The following is a 13,553-nucleotide window of genomic DNA, read 5'->3' as shown; positions in this document are numbered from 1 at the left end:
AGGAGAGTGGAGGCACCACCAAAAATTAATCGTTATCGCTAGGAGCGGGGGCGGAGGGCGGAGGGAGGAGGACGGAGAGGGGCGGAGACGTAAGTAGGTATTCCCGCTCCGCCCGTTCATGCCATGAACTTCCGCCAGCAACTCCGGAGGTATCACGTGATTTATTGTACCATTCCGCCACCCCTCTTTTCTGTACGGAGTACTCCGTAGCTAGGGCTCAACTCTGGTCGTAAAGTGCCAAGGATTCCGCCACCGCGCGTGCATTCTTAGCACCTCCAACGTTGTTTTGGTCCTCTGGCGGAAATTCTTGGCACCGAAGTTCGGCATAGGAGGCATATTTTGCAGTGCCTCGGGTGCCGCTTGGACACGGACCCAGAGCTAATATTTCCCCTTCCCCCTTCGGCTTCGACCCAGATCCCCTAATTCTTGCTCCTATATATCCGATATTTTCTAAAGTTATTGTTTGTAACGCTTGTAACGCTTGTTACGCTTGTTACGCTTGTTACGCTTGTTTCGCTTGTTTAGACATATGTCATCACTACGAGCCATTCGCCCTACGCTCCCCAAAAGCAGCCCAAGACTATATTCGCTACCCTGGTCGCGGACACCCTTCCACTCCATTCTCCCTGTGATTGCCGTACAGCTGCAGTCTCCCGCTGTAGCTGGAGTAAGACTGGCGAGCCTAAGCCCCATCACCACTGCCCGCCCCTCCTCGACTTTCTCCCGCACCACAACACAATCGTCTCACAACACCACAGTTAAACCGTCACAGTCACGGACAGCACAGATCGCCCGTCACTTCTCGGGTTCGTATTCTTTAAATTCTCCATCTCCCTCCAGCCTGCCTGCTGGACACGATTCTACAAAAATGGCTCCTCAATATACCGTTCGCAAGATTGGTGCTGCCAACACCCTCGAGCACCGCGTTTACATCGAGAAGGATGGCGTGCCCGTCTCACCCTTCCACGATATCCCCCTCTACGCCAACGAGCAGCAGACCATCCTGAACATGGTCGTTGAGATCCCAAGATGGACCAATGGCAAGCTTGAGGTATGTGTAATATCCCTTACGCTTTCTGCGATTTATACACCTGATTTCGACTACCCCGCACCACACCGCCTTCGCATCCAAAACCATGCTGATAACAACCCTCTAGATCTCCAAGGAGGAGCTCCTCAACCCCATCAAGCAGGATATCAAGAAGGGCAAGCTCCGCTTCGTCCGCAACTGCTTCCCCCACAAGGGCTACCTCTGGAACTACGGCGCCTTCCCCCAGGTATGATCCCTCTCCCTCGTACGACGAGAGACACACACACTCACACCCCCACCAGACCTGGGAAGACCCCAACGTCATCCACCCCGAGACCAAGGCCAAGGGCGACAACGACCCTCTCGACGTGTGCGAGATCGGCGAGCTCGTCGGCTACCCCGGCCAGGTCAAGCAGGTCAAGGTCCTCGGCGTCATGGCGCTCCTCGACGAGGAGGAGACTGACTGGAAGGTCATCGTCATCGATGTCAATGACCCGCTGGCACCCAAGCTCAACGACGTCGAGGATGTGGAGCGCCACCTCCCTGGCCTACTGAGGGCTACGAATGAGTGGTTCCGCATCTACAAGATCCCAGATGGAAAGCCTGAGAACCAGTTCGCTTTCACCGGCGAGTGCAAGAACAAGAAGTGCGCACCCCCTCAAATTCCTTGATGTGAGAAGATCGCTCGCTAACAATACAGGTATGCCATGGATGTCGTCCGTGAGTGCGCCGAGGCGTGGGAGAAGCTCATCACCGGCAAGACCCAGCCCGGCGAGGTCTCTCTGTAAGTACCACCCCATTCCCCTCCCACAATGCTAGACGCAGTAGCTAACAAACACCCCGCAGCACCAACGTCGCCGTCAAGAACTCCCCCAGCCGCATCTCTCCCGAGCAGCTGCCGCCCATCCCGCAGAACCAGGAGCTCGCCCCGGCACCAATTGACCCAAGCATCGACAAGTGGTTCTTCATCTCTGGTGCTGCTAACTAGGCGCGCCCTGGTTGGGGATGGTATGGTGGTAGACCGAAGCAATAGATTTCTTTGTGGTCACACCTGCAGCTGGTGTCGTAGATTTAGCTGAATCTAAAACGATGATGTTGAGTCTTGTGATTGTTTCTTAGATTCGTCAAGAGTGCGTGATTTTCAATTCAGTAACAGCACACGGTACACCCAGCATGCAATAAGGGCAAAGCCATCGATCGATTCCACGTCGTGACTGCCACACCAAACTCCCAAAACAAACCTATGCACCCTATCATACACCTTTCTACGCCATAGTCCCCAACCGTCTCGTAACCCCCCCCCTCGCCCTTGCCCACTCATATCCCGCCGTCTGCCCCGCCATCACCAGCGCCCTCCCACCCCCCTCCCCCCCTCCCACAGCGCCCTCACAGTCCCCACCACATCAAACGTCCCCACCACCACATTCCCCGTATAAAACGCATCCACAACCCCCGCATCCCCTCCCTCCTCCGCCCTCCTCATCCTCTCCGCAAGTAACACATCGCGTTCCTCCGCGCCTGCTCCCTCGGGGGCTGATAAATCCTGCATCTCCATCTCCACCCCCATCTCCCCGCCCTGCGTGCCTGTACCCATCTCCAAATCCCCAGCACCCCGCTCCGCACCATCGACCCCGGTGCCGCCTGCAGCTATATAAGCAGTCATCCCATCGCGATTCGCCAGCGCAGCTTTCAGCACCGCTTCTTCAACATGCACAGACAGCATCACAAGCTGCAGTAGCAGTATCAGGATATCCAACCCCACCAACACAGCTTTTGTAGACGGCGCGCGCTGCCCGATGAAATCGACTATTATCCCCCCATGTAGATACCCCCGCGTGAGCTCCGACCCGGACGGGCGCGCGGTGACGAGGTGCAGGAAGGCGCAGAGGGTGTTTGTGGAGAGGAGGGCGGGGATGTAGGGGCGTGGGCCGGGGATGGGGGGGGGCTTGGCGGCGGGGGAGAGGAAGACGAGTTGGGTTATTGAGCGGAGGAGGAAGCGGAAGAGGGAGCAGCTGGGGAGTGGGTTAGCGTGTGCTTGATTGATTGAGGGAGGGAGGAAGTGGGGGTGGACGTACTCGTTGTAATACATGAAGCAGAGCTCGGCGTAGATTAACACGTCTAGATTGACGAGGATGTCGTGGATGAACTCGGCTTTCTTCTTCGTCTGGATGAAGATTCGGCGCCGTCGCCGGGCGGCGGGGCTGTTATCATCGATTCCTGCTACAGCTGGAGGTGGTGTAGCTGCTGGAGTTGTTGCTGGAGTTGCTGCGGCGGCGTCGTTGCTGGGAGGTAGTTGAGGGTCTGCCGGACCCGCGTCGGGAGCGGATGCGGATTCATCGTTCATTGCTCGCGCAAGTCATTGGGTGATATCTTTGTTGTAGTATTTTCGGCAGAGGTCATAGATATCACATGGCTGTTCGTGGTGAGTTGTTACCAGTAATCCTGCCTCGTGGCAGCTGTTGGAAGGTTGAGGTCCAGGTGGTTACCGTTAGGTTAGACTACCACAGATTATTGCCCAGAGCTGCTGCCTCGCGCACAAGGGTGTGGCGGTCAAGGGTGCGTTAAGTGCTCGGGCGCGCTAATTCTCCACGTCGCGTCTCCCCAACTTGACGACTGCGAATTTGATGTAGACGCGCAAGTATACCTGGTAACTCACGATTCAACATTGGAAAACTTCGACGGAATATTGAAGGAATAGGGCTGAAATGGCAGGGTTTTTCGATCTCAAGGCGCGCAAGAAGGAGGCGGAGGCAGAGGCCTTGGGTGACAAGAAGGGCGCTCCCAATGGGAAGGACAATACACGGCTGCAGCCATGGGTTGAGAAATAGTAAGATTTTGCTATTAATATGATGCTTTATTCAAGTTCAAAGCTGACATTACTTCCCTTCAGCCGCCCAAAGAGTCTCGCCGATGTGACAGCTCAAGACCACACCATCACCGTCCTCCAACGCACCCTCCAATCCTCCAACGTCAGTCCCTCCCACCTCCACATTGTCCCCCTCTCTCAATACACCTACTAACCCCCACCAGCTCCCCCACATGCTCTACTACGGACCCCCCGGCACCGGCAAAACCTCCACCATCCTCGCCCTCTCCCGCTCCCTCTACGGCCCCGCCCTCTTCCATTCCCGCGTCCTCGAGCTCAACGCCTCCGACGAGCGCGGCATCAGCATCGTGCGCAAGAAAGTCAAAGACTTCGCACGCATGCAGCTCTCCCGACCCCCCGGCGGCAACTACCAAGAGCAGTATCTCTGCCCCCCCTACAAAATCATCATCCTCGACGAGGCCGACAGCATGACGCAAGACGCGCAGAGCGCGCTGCGCCGGACGATGGAGACGTACAGCAAGATCACGCGTTTCTGCCTGGTGTGTAACTATGTTACGCGGATTATTGATCCCCTGGCGAGTCGGTGCAGTAAGTTCCGCTTTAAGCGGATGGGAGAGGGGCAGGCGGGGACGAGGCTGAGGGAGATTGCGGAGAAGGAGAAGGTGCCGATGGAGGAGGGGGTGGTAGAGGCGCTGATTAAGCACTCGGAGGGGGATTTGAGGAAGGCGATTACGTTTTTGCAGAGTGCGGCGAGGTTGGTGGGGGCGGCGGGGGCGGATGGGGGGGAGGAGGTGGAGGAGGATGCGATGGATGTTGATGGGGTGCAGAAGGTTGTTACGGTTAAATCGATTGAGGATATTGCGGGTGTGATTCCGGATCGGACTATTGACAGTCTGGTGAAGGCTATGCAGCCGTCGTCGAGTGGGCTGACCTACGAGAATATCTCGAAGGTGGTTACGGAGATGGTGGCCGATGGCTGGAGTGCCTCGCAAGTTGTTACACAGGTATGCATCCCCCCTGGCTGTGCATTTAGGAGAGAATATACTGACGGCAGATAAAGCTCTACCAGACGATCATCTACAACGAATCTATCGCCGACATCCACAAGAACAAAATAGTTATGATCTTCTCCGAGATCGACAAGCGCCTCGCGGACGGCGCAGACGAGCATTTATCCATCCTCGACATGGCATTGCGTATAGCCGGGGTGCTGACAAGTAAGGCATAATTTGTTACGCTCGCTTTCGGTTGGGCAAAGCTGGTAATTTATGATCAAGGCCTGAACAAGGGGGGAATTGCATAGCTCTGGAGTTGCGGGGTAAAAACAGAACAGGCGTACGGAAATGATCAACACTTATGAACAAGATCTATGAGCTTTGAGAACATATGAAATTCAGTCTGTAGGTGTAAATAACATCCCTTATTATCAAAATATAACCAAAAACTTCCATATCCTAGGGTTGTAGTTGTACAGATTGCGGGAAATAAATGAAAAATGTTGCCAAACCAAACAGCCTCCAACACACCACCAACCACACCTTTCCTAACCAATTTTCAGCTTCCTTTACACCCTCACCAGCTCACCCAACCTCTTCTCAATCTTCTCCCTCCCCTCAAGCGTCTCCCACACCTCATGCGGCGCCTTATTCACAATATCCCACCCCACCAACTCCCTCGTCAAATGAGTCAAATCCCTCTGCTTCTCCTCCCACACGCTATCCCTCTTCGACTCAATCCCCGAACTCACAATCGCCACCGGCGTATCTTCCTCCTGAACCACCCTCGAAATCGTAACCTCATTCCTCGTCAAGCTATCCGCCACCAGCGACTCCTGCAGCTTCGCCTTGATGGACTTCCCGCCCTGGTACGCGGACCACCCGTACACCCTGTCCTCGCGGCTACGGCCACGGAAGATCGCGCCGGAGAGACGGTCAATACCAAGGGGGGAGAGGATGCCGCGCAGCCAGAGGAAGAAGCCGCGGTGGGGCGAGGCGAGGCGGTGGAGGAGGTCTTCGTGCAGGGGGTCGATGAGTAGGAGGCCCATGACGTCTTTGCCGTGGCGGGCGGAGAAGATGCGCGAGTACACGCTTCCCACGCCTGCGCTGGCTAGAACCCATGGTCCCTCCTCGCCTGCGCGTGCAAGAGCTTCGGATAGAACGTCAGCGGCCATACCGGCGGAGAATGGTGAGGGCGCGTTATCGGACCAGCCGAAACCGGGGCGGTCGGCGTAGCAGTAGCGGGATATCGTGCCGTTGGCAATGGCGTTGTCAGCGAAAGTTTGCAAGGATAGTCCGAATGGGCGTTCTCCGGCTTCGAAGAGCACGGTTGGGACCTTGTTGTCTGACTTGTCGGTCTCGTTGCCTTTGCAGTAGAGATGGATTTGGTATTTGTCACCGTCGACGTAGTAGCGCTCTCCCTGTGGTGCCAGAGAAGAGTCGCGGCTGCGGAGGATGAGAGTTGCGGAAAGGAGAAGAACAGCAAGGCCGACGGCTATGAGAACGATTTCGGATGCCAGGATCTCTACCCACTCGCGGATGGTGCGGCGGGTCTCAGCGCGCCCTGTGAGACGTTCTTCTTCTTCTTCCTTGCCGTATGCCACGACACGGTCTGTTATGACGACCCAGATGCCGATAAGGAGGGCCCATACAACACTAGCAATGCCAACCCAGCCTTCCTCAACACGGAGGCGAGGCACGGCAAGGATCATGATCATGTCGAAGAGAAGGAGAACGGATGTGACAAGAACGGTAATCTGAGCCGCCTTCGACGGAGTCGAGAAGAATAGGAGGACGATGATCAGGTTTGCCAGCGATAGACTTGTAAATGAGAAGTCGAAGAAGCCGGAACCGCGAGAGTGCATGCCCGGCGGACTGACGAAGATGCTGACGAGGAGCAGAACCCACCAGAAGAAGGTGATGAACTGCAATATATGTTAGTATATGTGATAATATCTGGGTCGAGGGCCGTACCAAGAGCAGGATGGAGAAGTAGCGCATGAACCGCACGCTCCAGAGATTGTATGGCGAGACCTGGGGGATAGTGTTAGTAATGTTATACTGAAGCATTGAGCATCTCAGAACTTACAGCAGGGTCATCTGGACTCAAATATCCACCCCGAGTCGAAGGCTGCGGTAATAGACGTGTATGCTCATCAGGCTCGCGCTCGACAATGCGAGGTGCGCCTTCATTGTCTTCATCGTTTCCGCCGCGAGGCGGCTCGGTGCGCTCACCACCAGACCTTGTATTCCAAATAGAACTCATCTTAAATCCAATTGAAGGCTATGGCTTCTTGGAATTGAGTCGCTTCGGATAGATAGGCCTCCAAAGGGAGTTAATATAATACTACAACGAAACTTGTTGATGTGATATTAGTTTCGCTTTATGTCATGAGGTATTACAAACAGCAGCGAATATAAAAGTTGAAGAATGACGGTTTCAAAGATTCAATAGAGAAGCATTATATTCGAAACAAATCAAGATTTTGATTTAAAGCCTAGCCTTTGGCCTTTTGGGAAGCTATTGCGAATCTGTATAACTTCTGACGTCACCATCTCTCAGCGTTCATCAAGTCAGTTTGGGGACTATTGGGGTCTCCCAAATAGGCAGAAAGGGACAGTTTTTAATAAAATAGCTGTGCAATTAAAGCAAAATTATAGTATCTCAGTATATGGCCACGGCACGGCACCTTACCATGCATGATAAGGTTTTGGTGGCTTTTATTAAATCCCATGTAGCAATTCTGAATTCCGATCCATTTCTTGAATTACGTCATATTGAATTTCCATGTGCAAGACGAACGCGTTATCGATATAGTAGTGTTATCGATAAGCCCGATAAACCATTGCTTAGCTCACGTGCCCCGCCAAAAGCAACTCCCAATGTGTGCTTTGGGTGGAATCACTCTACGATGCATCTTATATTGTTATAAAATTATATTTCCGAATGCTCAAAGTAACAAAAGTAGATTATATTGAGCGGCGCAAATGTCTAATTAGATAGGACTCACCTCCATGATCCCGCCATCAGTATGAGCGAACTACAACGGGCCTTCGCAAAGGCGAAATTAGTAGGGCTCCCACCCGTTCTCCCAGAGCCACTCGTCGATCTAGACGAGCAGGAGGAAGAACGAGATGCGTTCCCCGAGCTTTCAACAGAGCGGTCAGATGATGACTCTTCATCTGCGTCCTCTGCTTCTTCGGCGTCCTCCACTGGCACTATAAGACCGACGAGTAGCAGTAGGCTGTTTGCACGTTCAATGGGGTGACATTTGATTCTTTATCCTGCAATAAACAGCAGCTGACCGTAGACAGATCACCAACTAGGTCGCCAGCTCACTTTGCCCCTCTACCCTGGACCTCATACTTTGAGCGAGACCTGAAGCTATCACATATAGACTTCAACCTCAAAGTAACGCACCAGGTTTACCTTACCTCACCACTATCCTCTCCCACCAAACCTGGGCCTCTATTTGTGACCCACCATGGCGCAGGCTCGAGTGGACTTACGTTTGCGACGCTCGCAAAGTCTATCCGGGCTCTCCTCCCAAATGCTGGAATTCTGAGCCTGGATGCTAGAGGCCATGGCTCAACTACTGTTGAGACGCTTTCTGAGACGGATCCGATGGATGGAATACTTGACGTTAGCCTAGAGACATTGACGGACGATCTTATCACTGTCATACAAAAAACAAAAGAGGTCATGAATTGGCCAACCATGCCGCCCATAATTCTCATCGGTCATTCCCTAGGTGGCAGCGTTGTCACATCAGTGGCTGCAAGAGGCACCCTTGGGTCTTCCCTGCTCTGCTATGCCGTTTTGGATATCGTCGAGCGCACGGCAATTGAATCACTAGCCAGCATGGCCGGCTACCTCAAAAGCCGCCCTGCGACATTTCCAAGCCTGGAGGCAGGCATCGCGTGGCACGTCAGAACCGGCAGTTTAAAAAACGTCGAAAGCGCCAGGGTTTCCGTACCTCCGCTACTCACGCTTCTGTACAACAAACCAAAAGATGACGCGAACTCTACAGCCGCTAGACAAATATTCAACTGGCGTGCTGATCTTGCCAGCACGGAACCGTTCTGGAACGACTGGTTCGTAGGCCTCTCTGACCGCTTCCTCTCGTCAAGGGGCGGCAAACTACTTATTCTAGCGGGAACAGAAAGGCTAGACAAGGAGATGATGATTGGGCAAATGCAGGGCAAATACGCCCTGCAGATATTCCCAGATGCGGGCCACTTTCTACACGAGGACCAGCCAGAGAAGACGGCACAGAGTATCGTGGATTTCTACAAGCGGAATGACCGGAGCGCGATGGTGTTGCCGCCGAAGGTGTCAGACATGTTGCAGCAGGGTAAAAAGGTATAGATGTACATAGGACGACTTATGACATTACGAAACCGGGAACGACACAAAATCATGGATTGGGCTTGTACATGGTTCTAGGTGCATATAGGCTTTGTTGATTCTAGACTACCAAGAGACTACAATTCATCCTTCCTCTTCTGCTCCGCTTCTGCTTCCTTCCTCGCCTCCACCTCCGAATCCCACATCCGTTTCTTCGGGTTTGGTTGCACCTGCTCCTCTTGTTGCTGGCCTTCATTACTCTCTGGTTGCGCCGGCTCCTGCGGCTGCTCCTGTCCCTGTGCTCTCGTGTCCTCCGCCATCTCCCCCACAATATCTACAAGCGGCCTGCCTTCGTCATCCTCTTGTGGAGGCTTTGGAGGTTTCGCGTTCCCCCTACCCCCTCTGACAACCTGCGGCGCATCCGTCCCGCTCATCGTAACCTGCGCCACCGTCCCACTCGCCGGCATAATCATCGTGCCCACACTCTGACTCGACACCGACACCGTCGAGCTCGCGCCCCTCAACCCAAGCACAGTAAACACCCCCATCCACGCATTCCAAAACATCTTCAGCGGCAAATACACCAGCCACCACGCCGGTCCGTAAATAAACCGCCGGAAGACCAACCACGAAATAGTCGCCAACAGCACATAAAACGCTGTCTCGAGGTACCACGTATCGCTCTTCTGGCTCTTAAGCAGCATGCCCAGCAGCCCCTTCGTGCTCGCCAACACGCTATCCAAACTCGTATAACTCTCGCCCAGCTGCTCCAGCGCTGCGCCGCTCTCCTTCAGCGTATCGTGCGCGAACTGGCTGCGGGAGAGCTCATTCGTCATCGAGGCGTGGACCTGGCGCAGCGCGGCTGTGACGTCCCCTGCGGACCCGACGAGCTTCTCATCTTGTGTCTGCTCGGCAGCAGGTGTGCGGCGGCGGGAAATAGGTTGGTTGCAGGAGGGCGAAGGGAGGGCGGCTAGGGATTGCAGGAGGAGTTCGCGCTCGGCGCGACGGGAGAGATCGAGGTTGCGTTTTGCAGCTAGTTGGGCCTTGCGGAAGGCGGATTGGGCGCTGGGGATTGTTAGAATGGTTCTTTGGGTTGGGGATATAAGGTGGACTGACTGCTTCAGCTCTTGTTGGGTTCTTGTGGCTCGTTCAAGTAGGCGTAGTTTGTTGGTCTCGGCATCGCTTCCTTTCCTGCCGCCGGGCGAGTCTTTAATCTCTTGCTCTAGAAGCTTGAAATCATTGTTTTGCTCTTTGAGGGTGTCGTGGATCTCGTTGCTCAGCTCGGTCGCGACAGTGTCTAGAGACCCTTGGTTAAGAGGTATTGCGCCTGGTGGGAACTTGAAGGAGGCAAGCCGGGCTATCAGCGTTTGGATGTGGGAGGTTGTTTCTTGGAGGGTGGTAAGGCGTTTTTGTAAAGATTCGAGAGACATTTTGCAGCCTGTAGGTAAGAAAATAGGTTGCTTGTAAAGAGTTGTAGGGAATTGAAGCGGGGATAATGAATCTATTTATGATAAAGCTGGCAAGAGGTGCCGACTGACGACACTGACACATCGCGAAGCGGAATATCCCGTGACCATGGGGTAAATTTCGAAGACCTCCAAAGAGCCACCTGTCTACCACGACAGAAACTCCCAAGCTAAACAACTCCGGATACTTCGCTTTTCTAGGTATGTCAATTGGCTGGCTGCTGGTCCTTGTGCTATTACTGACGGATTACCCAAGTCGCGCGCGCGACTCAGCGAAGATGATCACCAGATACCTCACGGAGATTTCGACGGCGTTCAACCCGTTCTCTCCACGGGCGAAGACTGCAAGACTATTCCTCTCATTCTTGCCCGGAAATGCGCGCGCAACCATGAAGATCAATACGAAGATTCTGCCGAGGACGTCCAGGGAGAAGAGCTTTGTCCAGGTCAAATTCAGTATGTCCACACCTTAGGCGTCAACCACTCCTATGCGCACAGGATAGGAAAACAAAGGCGCATATGCAATAAAACGAGTACTAATATTATGGCAGAGGATGGAAAGGAGATGAAACTCGATTCCGAGCAGCTTGGCATCAAGGGCGTGATGGAGGAGTTGGATAGGCATTCCAGGATATTGGCCAGACAGGAGGAATTGACGGGGCAACTAAGATGGGAGAGGGTCTGATTGCGTGGCTTGCAAGAACTAGATGGCGTTTTGGAAATGCATAGGGCGGGCTGTATGATCTATGTGTATAAACAGAGGATACTGGAATATCGATGTATAACTCCATCCCATGAAACGCATTCGACTTGATTGAACACCACATCTATACAGAGAAGTTATTGACATTATTGTTAATTGTTCATTCAGTTATAGTATCAAGCTATTTTCCTGCCCACGTTACCAATCCCAACGCCCTTGACACTGACCAGAATATCACCACTCTCATCCTCATCCACATCTCTTAAGCCCCAAGCACTTGCTCCGAACTTCCTGAGATCCCTCCCCAAACCAAGTATATCCTCCGTCCCTATAACATCCCGCCCAATCCGTAAGCGCCCAACATCCTCTGATCCCATTGACATTAACGTCAGTATCGTTGCCGCGCCTGCCTTGGCAACACATCCACCTTGTGCAATAGTTTCCAACAGCTGCAATGCAGCCTGCTTCCCAATATCCTCAGGCGTGACACCTCCCTGTGGCGGCGCTGCCACATCCGCACTATACAAAACACCTCCCGAACTCGACTCCGCAACCAGACTCAGACCAAAACCGATGCCCGTTCGCTTCTTTCCCTTTGGATCCGCCTTATCATTGCTGCTCACTAGCGGCGCCTGATCGTACTGTGCCGCAATATGCACATCGCTGACCAGTGGATTTAACACTCCCCTCGCCGCGTGTATCATCCTCGCATTATTGCTCGCCGAAACACCCGTACAATACGACACACCACGAATGCGCTTTATCCTCCCAGGATTCCTGTTCAGATGTAACGTCTTCGGCAGACGCACCTGCGACCCAAAGCGCAGCTCCACGATACCACCGCCTCCAAGGCCTCCTGGCCCCGCGCAGAACGCTGCAACACACGCAGTTCAAGTTTCGCCGACATAATGCCGAACTGTTCGTATAGCGGGAGAATCGCCAGTGCGCACGCTGTCGACGCTGATATCGCCTGCCTCCGTCGAGCTAGTGATCACACCCGGGCCGGTAAATCGTACATTGATTGGCGCCTTGCTGAATGGCGCGAGCATGCATAGCGGCAAGAGGAAGTAGCTCACTCCGCGCGTGTTGGTTGCTGGGAGCGAATACTCGATGACATCTCCATGTGCGCCGAGACCTGCGACTGAGCCAGTGATTGAGGCCAGGGTTGTAGGTAAGTGTCGTACCTGTATACGAGATCTGGAGCGAAGAGCCATTGGTGATAGCTTCGAGGAGACGGATGAAGGAGATTTCGTGGGAGGCAAGACCGGGAGAGACGGCGGATGAGGAGCGGATTTGAGAGATGTGAACTGGGCGACCAGTGAGGGTAGAGAGGACGAGGCGGTGGGTGAGTGCTTTTTGTGACGTGAAGCGTAAATATTCAGTCGGTTGGACTGACATTGTGCTGGCGGCGGCTATGGTGCCATGCAACACGATTGATGAAGAAGTGGCGTTAAAGTTATAGTGAGCTTTTTGGTTTTTGGCGTAGACTCGAGGTTAAACTTTTTCTGTTGGCCAGCGGCAGAATAATGAACTTCGCTTCACCGCCTCGCAATCAGGATCATTATCCAATTACAACAGAGGTCTTGGAATTTACGACAGTACTCCGCATCTCGCTCCGAAAACATATTTGCAACGAGCATTTTGAGGAATGTAGTGGTAGAATCTCCATAATAGAATGAATGCTATTGAGGACTAAAGTCGAGAAGAACAGTTATTCTTTTGACTATGAAAGCCGAAGCTGTTAATTCTGCCATGAGAAACCCCAATTCTTATTTATGCAGTGTAAGAGATTGCACCAGCACAAAGATGCTTAAAATCAGATTATATGAATATCTTATACATACGACCATAGTATAGACTTGAGAGAATTAAGCATCCCGTCCGCTCTTATACATACGATCATAGTATAGACTTGAGAGAACTAAGCATCCCGTCCACTCTTCCACACACAAGCTGCTGATTTATTGCTTATTATAGTACTCTCAATCGTGCTAATAGGCATAGCGTGGATTCGTAGCGCCTTGCCGTCACAAAGCTAGCTTACTAAGCCCATTAAACATGAGCTTCGTGACTTCTATTTTATCACAACTAAGCCAATTGCATAGCAGAATGCAAGAGCTCAAGATGAGACTACTATTTAGAATTGGAATCGATCTTTTGATTAAAATGCGTATAGAGTTGTAG

The 13,553-nt window shown here is 53.0% G+C and overlaps 8 protein-coding genes across 8 annotated transcripts; 4 read left to right on the top strand and 4 right to left on the bottom strand.

Annotated features, from left to right (window-relative positions):
* Positions 1–463: 463 nt before the first annotated feature.
* IPP1 (Inorganic pyrophosphatase) lies at positions 464–2,320 on the top strand. Its single transcript, XM_024471483.1, has 5 exons — positions 464–1,051; positions 1,158–1,277; positions 1,333–1,676; positions 1,731–1,814; positions 1,877–2,320. Exons 1-5 carry the CDS (start codon positions 530–532, stop codon positions 2,016–2,018), a joined length of 1,212 nt encoding a protein of 403 aa, XP_024321285.1. The 5' UTR covers positions 464–529; the 3' UTR covers positions 2,019–2,320.
* A 52-nt stretch (positions 2,321–2,372) lies between these two features.
* VC83_07918 (uncharacterized protein) lies at positions 2,373–3,374 on the bottom strand (the record flags this gene model as incomplete). Its single annotated transcript, XM_024471482.1, has 2 exons — positions 2,373–3,042; positions 3,106–3,374. The coding sequence occupies 2 exons, from the start codon at positions 3,372–3,374 to the stop codon at positions 2,373–2,375; spliced, it is 939 nt and encodes a 312-aa protein (XP_024321284.1).
* A 361-nt stretch (positions 3,375–3,735) lies between these two features.
* On the top strand, positions 3,736–5,230 carry VC83_07917 (uncharacterized protein; the record flags this gene model as incomplete). Its single annotated transcript, XM_024471481.1, has 4 exons — positions 3,736–3,857; positions 3,921–3,999; positions 4,061–4,861; positions 4,918–5,230. 4 exons carry the CDS (start codon positions 3,736–3,738, stop codon positions 5,083–5,085), a joined length of 1,170 nt encoding a protein of 389 aa, XP_024321289.1. The 3' UTR covers positions 5,086–5,230.
* On the bottom strand, positions 5,230–7,563 carry VC83_07916 (uncharacterized protein). The gene is made up of 3 exons (XM_024471480.1): positions 6,942–7,563; positions 6,827–6,886; positions 5,230–6,777 (listed from the first exon to the last, which is right to left on the bottom strand). Exons 1-3 carry the CDS (start codon positions 7,116–7,118, stop codon positions 5,422–5,424), a joined length of 1,593 nt encoding a protein of 530 aa, XP_024321288.1. The 5' UTR covers positions 7,119–7,563; the 3' UTR covers positions 5,230–5,421.
* A 184-nt stretch (positions 7,564–7,747) lies between these two features.
* Positions 7,748–9,337, top strand: PPE1_2 (Protein with carboxyl methyl esterase activity). Its single transcript, XM_024471479.1, has 2 exons — positions 7,748–8,117; positions 8,168–9,337. The coding sequence occupies exons 1-2, from the start codon at positions 7,885–7,887 to the stop codon at positions 9,219–9,221; spliced, it is 1,287 nt and encodes a 428-aa protein (XP_024321291.1). The 5' UTR covers positions 7,748–7,884; the 3' UTR covers positions 9,222–9,337.
* On the bottom strand, positions 9,337–10,731 carry VC83_07914 (uncharacterized protein). The gene has a single exon (XM_024471478.1). The coding sequence runs from the start codon at positions 10,628–10,630 to the stop codon at positions 9,338–9,340; it is 1,293 nt and encodes a 430-aa protein (XP_024321290.1). The 5' UTR covers positions 10,631–10,731; the 3' UTR covers position 9,337.
* A 44-nt stretch (positions 10,732–10,775) lies between these two features.
* Positions 10,776–11,351, top strand: MRPL44_2 (YmL44; the record flags this gene model as incomplete). Its single annotated transcript, XM_024471477.1, has 3 exons — positions 10,776–10,780; positions 10,923–11,122; positions 11,218–11,351. 3 exons carry the CDS (start codon positions 10,776–10,778, stop codon positions 11,349–11,351), a joined length of 339 nt encoding a protein of 112 aa, XP_024321287.1.
* Positions 11,352–11,545: 194 nt separating this feature from the next.
* On the bottom strand, positions 11,546–12,767 carry VC83_07912 (uncharacterized protein; the record flags this gene model as incomplete). Its single annotated transcript, XM_024471476.1, has 3 exons — positions 11,546–12,178; positions 12,287–12,504; positions 12,554–12,767. The coding sequence occupies 3 exons, from the start codon at positions 12,765–12,767 to the stop codon at positions 11,546–11,548; spliced, it is 1,065 nt and encodes a 354-aa protein (XP_024321286.1).
* Between the last annotated feature and the right edge of the window lie 786 nt (positions 12,768–13,553).

This window comes from Pseudogymnoascus destructans, assembly GCF_001641265.1.
Source record: "Pseudogymnoascus destructans isolate 20631-21 unplaced genomic scaffold scaffold_21, whole genome shotgun sequence".
Lineage (NCBI taxonomy): Eukaryota > Fungi > Ascomycota > Leotiomycetes > Thelebolales > Thelebolaceae > Pseudogymnoascus > Pseudogymnoascus destructans.
This window is presented reverse-complemented; position numbering and strand designations above follow the sequence as displayed.

Bases quoted from the DNA above. Each gene is read 5' to 3' on its own strand.
- VC83_07916 (XM_024471480.1), bottom strand. From the start codon at position 7,118: ATGAGTTCTATTTGGAATACAAGGTCTGGTGGTGAGCGCACCGAGCCG. The intron at 6,887-6,941 runs GTAAGTTCTGAG...ACTATCCCCCAG, and splicing joins TGAGTCCAGATGACCCTGCT to GTCTCGCCATACAATCTCTG. The intron at 6,778-6,826 runs GTACGGCCCTCG...CATATATTGCAG, and splicing joins ACTTCTCCATCCTGCTCTTG to TTCATCACCTTCTTCTGGTG.
- VC83_07914 (XM_024471478.1), bottom strand. From the start codon at position 10,630: ATGTCTCTCGAATCTTTACAAAAACGCCTTACCACCCTCCAAGAAACA.
- IPP1 (XM_024471483.1), top strand. From the start codon at position 530: ATGTCATCACTACGAGCCATTCGCCCTACGCTCCCCAAAAGCAGCCCA. The intron at 1,278-1,332 runs GTATGATCCCTC...CACCCCCACCAG, and splicing joins ACTACGGCGCCTTCCCCCAG to ACCTGGGAAGACCCCAACGT. The intron at 1,815-1,876 runs GTAAGTACCACC...AACACCCCGCAG, and splicing joins CAGCCCGGCGAGGTCTCTCT to CACCAACGTCGCCGTCAAGA.
- PPE1_2 (XM_024471479.1), top strand. From the start codon at position 7,885: ATGAGCGAACTACAACGGGCCTTCGCAAAGGCGAAATTAGTAGGGCTC. The intron at 8,118-8,167 runs GTGACATTTGAT...GACCGTAGACAG, and splicing joins CTGTTTGCACGTTCAATGGG to ATCACCAACTAGGTCGCCAG.